Below are 4,436 nucleotides of genomic sequence, written 5' to 3'. Positions count from 1 at the left end.
GGAGACTCCACCACCTCCCTGGGCAGCCTCTGCCAGGGCTCTGCCACCCTCACAGCAAAGAAGTTCCACCTCAAAGCTCCCCATGCCATGTCTTGTGTCCCTCCCCAGCCCTGCTCCAGGCTGGATAATGAAATAAATGTGGGGTCCCCCCTTAAGCTGGGGGATCAGCAGCGACCGCTCACCCCCCGGGATGCACAGAAATCCAGGTGGTGTCCCCTGGCCCCAGACGCTGGCAGGGGACCGGGGCAGCCAGGGTGACACCCCAGGGGTTGGCGACCACAGGTTTAAGTGGCCAGACCTTGCAGGAAGAGGTTTTTCAATGAAGTGAGCAATAATTTTCCCTGGCTTGATGAGGACAGCGATAATTGACCTTCTTGTTCACGTGCCGAGGGCGCTCAGACACGGCACAAATGCTTCCCTGGACCAAATCCACAACCGTGCCCTGTGACCGGCCATGGGGACATTCTGGGGACACCCTCGAGGTCACCCTGGGAATCAAAGCCTCTGCAGAGACTCCTACTCATGGCTTGTGGCCACTGCTCTCATGAGTCCTGCCTTGCCCAGCCGCTGGCATCGTCACAGGGCCGGGACGTGGTGGCACTCACATTGGCTGGAGGCTTTTGGCAGTTGGGGTGCAGGACAGTGTCCCACACGTTGGCCAGATCTACCCACTGCCACCACAGGGAGCCTTGGGGCTGCCAGCGAGGAGCCAGGGGTCTGTGCAATAGATGGGGTGGCCCATTTGCCATTTTAATGTCCCTTCAGGTGGCAGGCAAGGGGAGACAGCTGTTCCCTGGAGAGCAGGGAGGTCACTTCACCAACCCACATTGAGGGGAATGAACCGGTTTGCCACGATGGGTTCTAGCATGCTAGGGAAAAAAATATCTGAAGTTTGCAGTGTAACAGTAACAGAGATGGGAATAAGAGCATCTTCCATTGATTGACACAAGTTTAACCAAGTTAAACTCCAGCACATCGTCTTGGTTTAACTTCCTCAAGTCCCACTTGGACCTGGATGAGAACTTCAGGTCCCAAGTATCACCTCGGCTAAAATTCCACCCTCTCTTCCCTTCAAACCCCCGTTTCCTCAATGACCATTAACAGGACCAAACATAGCAGGACCAAAATAAAAGGGAGGCCATCAGAGTTGCCCGTCAGAGGAGAAGCAATCAGTGTTTCCCCAAGATGCCCCTTAAAATAAAGACACCATTTGACCCATCTCCGAAGGGATTAATCCCACAGCCCTGGGAAGCAGCTCAGGAGCAGCCGGGCGGGAGGAATCCCCGGTCCAGCCCTCCCCAGTGCCACTGGGGTCCCGTGGGCTCCCAGTGCGGCCACAGGTGATGTGCTGGGGGGGACAGGACCACAGAGCCCCCCTCCCCGGTGACCCTCTCTAGGGCTGGTCTGGGGAACATCCCCTCCCCAACCCCCAGAGCAAACCTGGAGCGTGGGAAGAACACGAAGGGCATCCCACGCCAGAGCGACGGGAGAAATGTAAAAGCATCTTTTAATATAAATATAAATCCATCTGAAGGGTCCAGGAGAGGACCGTGACCCAGGAGGGATGCCCAGCATGGGGGGAAGGTGGGCTCGGCGGGGACCACGGGTGCCAGTGCTTGGCCACCGCGAGGGGACCGACCCGGGGCATTACCCGGGCACCTGCAGGGCTAGAGCCGGGCCACCAGCAGCAGCAGGGCCAGCAGGGCCAGCAGACGGGGTCGCAGCGGGGTGGCCGAGCCCCGCAGCGTGGCCTGGTTGGTCTCGGCAGCCGGTGAGCCGCGGGCACTGGCCAGGCGGCCCCGGGCGCTGCACAGCTCCTGCAGGTTGCCCTGGAACTGGATCTTGCGGGACTCCCGGCGCAGTGATTCCCAGATGGCGGCCGCTTCCTCGGGGCAGCTCGACAGCACCTCGCTGGCGCAGGCGTGGAAGTCATCCCAGGACCTGGGGGAGACGGGGCGGGGGTGACGGGGGGGACACACCGCTGTTGGCAAAGTCACCTGGCCATCCCCACCCGTCCCCGCGGGAACGGGGGACACTCACTTGCAGATGGTGTCCAGCTCCTGCGCCTCCTCGCTGCCCTCCTCCCGCTGCCGACGGACGCTCTGGGCCATGTTGTCCCCCAGGCTGATGAGGCAGCTGGCGAAGCCCTTGTAGATGGTGTCACACTTCCCCGCCATGCTGACGGGCTCCTGGCTTGCAGCTGCAGGGAGAGATGGAGCTGAGCCCCCGGGGACCCCCCAATGGCCATCCATTGCCCGCCCGGCTCAGGGGCCGGGTGACCAGGCTGGGGTGACACCCAAAATGTGGCAAGGGGCTGGCACCACATGCCACTGGACCCCCCCACGGTGTCCTCTCCCCAGACGCTTGTAGGGAACCTGCTCCCCTGTCCTGGGAGCCCAACGTGTCGCGACGCAGTGACCCCCCAAGCGACGCTGCCATTAGCCATGGGGGAAGAGCCGCGTGCCGGCCGCCTCGCCTCCAGCCCCCGGGCTCTTCCCAGAGCCATCTGTCCCGGCTTTTATCCCCTGACAGCAAAGATTAATTTGGGACTACAACAGAAAACAAAACAAAACAAAAAACACAAACAAAAAAACCACAAAAGCAAAGGCTCGGCGAGCTGGAGTCCCTGCTCCCACTGCAGTGGGAGAGAAGGGGAAGGGGGAAAAGGGAAGGGGGAAAAGGGAAAGGGAAGAGGGAAAGGGAAGGGGGAAAAGGGAAAGGGAAAAGGGAAAGGGAGAGGGGAGAGAGAAAGTGGAAGGGGAAGGAAAGGGGAAGTGCAAGGGGACAAAGAAGGGGAAAGGGATGGGAAGGGGGAAAAGGGAAAAGGGAAGGGGGAAAAGGGAAGGGGGGAGAGAAAGTGGAAGGGGAAGTGCAAGGGGACAAGGAAGGGGAAAGGGATGGGAAGGGGGAAAAGGGAAGAAGGAAGGGGGAAAAGAAAGGGAAAGGGGAAGAGGGAAGGGGGAAAAGAAAGGGAAAGGGAAAAGGGAAGGGGGAAAAGGAGAGGGGAAAGGAAAAGCACAAAAGGAAGAGGTACAACTGCACCTCCAGCTGCTTCACCCTGGGAAGCCCCAATTCCCTGCCCTGCTCCGCAAAGGATGCACCAGGGGGACTGGCCAAACCTGGGTGCCAGCCATGGGGTGCTGGGTGACAGGGTGTGTTGGGGACAACCGTGAGTGCCATCCACAGCTAGAAAGGCATGAGGACAGTCCCGGAGGGGTTCCCTGCAGGAAGGAGCCCTCAGAAGCAGCGGAAAGTTGCCTGGTGGCTGCCAAGGCAGACAGGATGTCTCCAGGGAGCTGTGTGCCGTGCCGCTGGCATCCCAGGGCCTGTGCCCCTGGAACACGGCCCCGAGCAAAGCGGCTGTGACCGAGACTAAGACCGGGGCAAGCCTGAAACCTCAGCCCATCACGGAGCACGGCGGGTGTTCGTGAAGAGAAACCCCCCGACCACACCACCGAGGAAAGTCTGGGGGTGGTGGCAGCCACGTGGGTTGCAAATATCACAGGTATTGATGGAGAAAGCGGGATCCGTTCCTCCTGCTTTGACCCAGTCAGGCAACAAGCACTTCTCCAACTGGCCCAGGGACACATTGGGTGCTGGGGCCAGCAGACGTTGGTCCCTGCTGCAGCCTGGATTTTGGCCTCCCCAGCTCCCCTGATGCCCGGCGTGAGCCCTCTCCTCCACCCGGTTCCCTCGGCAGGATGTTGGGCAGGGCAGGCAGAAAGCAGAAACAAGGAGGGCAAATCACCTCTGCTACCCCACCGCAAAAACCACACGGGAAAAACCTTCCCTCCGGCTCCGGCAGGGAGAGAGACCCGAGGGAAAGGCAGGGAGGGAGCCCCGGGAAGCTGCAGGAGCCTGGAGGCAGCCCGTCCCGCTTTGGCATCATCCACCCTCCCAGCCCCACAAGTGCTCCAGGCTTCGGGGGGTCCCCGTCCTCCTCCCCCTACATCCCTCTCCGGGGCAGGGATGCCGCTGGGGAGCCAGACGGTGTCCTCCCTTGGCTCCGGGGGGGAGCGGGAGAGCACGGAGGCAGCAAGTGGGTGCGGGTGGGGCGCAGGATGTGCGGGGTGCCCGTTCCCCAGCGGACAGGGTGCCCCACGGGCCCCGGGGGGAAGGAGGGCGGGCGGGGAAAGGCCGCCGGAGCGTGGGGCGGGCGGGCAGGGCTGGCTTTGGGCTCGGCTCCGGGCTGGAGAACCGGACCCCGGGAGCATCCCCGCCCGAGCGGAGCCGCGAAGCCGCTTCCCTCCGGGTCCCTGAGCCCCCGCGGGCACCGGCGGGGCTCGGGGCATCCCGGGACGGGGAGGGCACGGGCAGCAAAACCGGAGACAACTAAAGGGTCCCGCTCCGCCCCCCACCTCCAGCTTCCCCCAGCCCTGCCGGGGACAGCCCGGGGGTGCCCGAGCCGCGGCTACCGGAGCAGCCCCGGGCACAGG

The 4,436-nt window shown here is 62.6% G+C and overlaps 1 protein-coding gene across 1 annotated transcript; it reads right to left on the bottom strand.

The window, feature by feature from the left end:
• Positions 1–1,489: 1,489 nt before the first annotated feature.
• NRN1L (neuritin 1-like) lies at positions 1,490–2,481 on the bottom strand. The gene is made up of 2 exons (XM_014947823.1): positions 2,041–2,481; positions 1,490–1,941 (listed from the first exon to the last, which is right to left on the bottom strand). The coding sequence occupies exons 1-2, from the start codon at positions 2,250–2,252 to the stop codon at positions 1,668–1,670; spliced, it is 486 nt and encodes a 161-aa protein (XP_014803309.1). The 5' UTR covers positions 2,253–2,481; the 3' UTR covers positions 1,490–1,667.
• Between the last annotated feature and the right edge of the window lie 1,955 nt (positions 2,482–4,436).

This window comes from Calidris pugnax, unplaced genomic scaffold (assembly GCF_001431845.1).
Source record: "Calidris pugnax isolate Ruff unplaced genomic scaffold, ASM143184v1 scaffold30, whole genome shotgun sequence".
NCBI lineage: Eukaryota > Metazoa > Chordata > Aves > Charadriiformes > Scolopacidae > Calidris > Calidris pugnax.
This window is presented reverse-complemented; position numbering and strand designations above follow the sequence as displayed.

Excerpts from the sequence above, each read along its gene's own strand:
- NRN1L (XM_014947823.1), bottom strand. The coding sequence starts at position 2,252 with ATGGATGGCCATTGGGGGGTCCCCGGGGGCTCAGCTCCATCTCTCCCT. Across the intron at positions 1,942-2,040 it reads GAGCTGGACACCATCTGCAA|GTCCTGGGATGACTTCCACG; the intron begins GTGAGTGTCCCC and ends CGTCTCCCCCAG.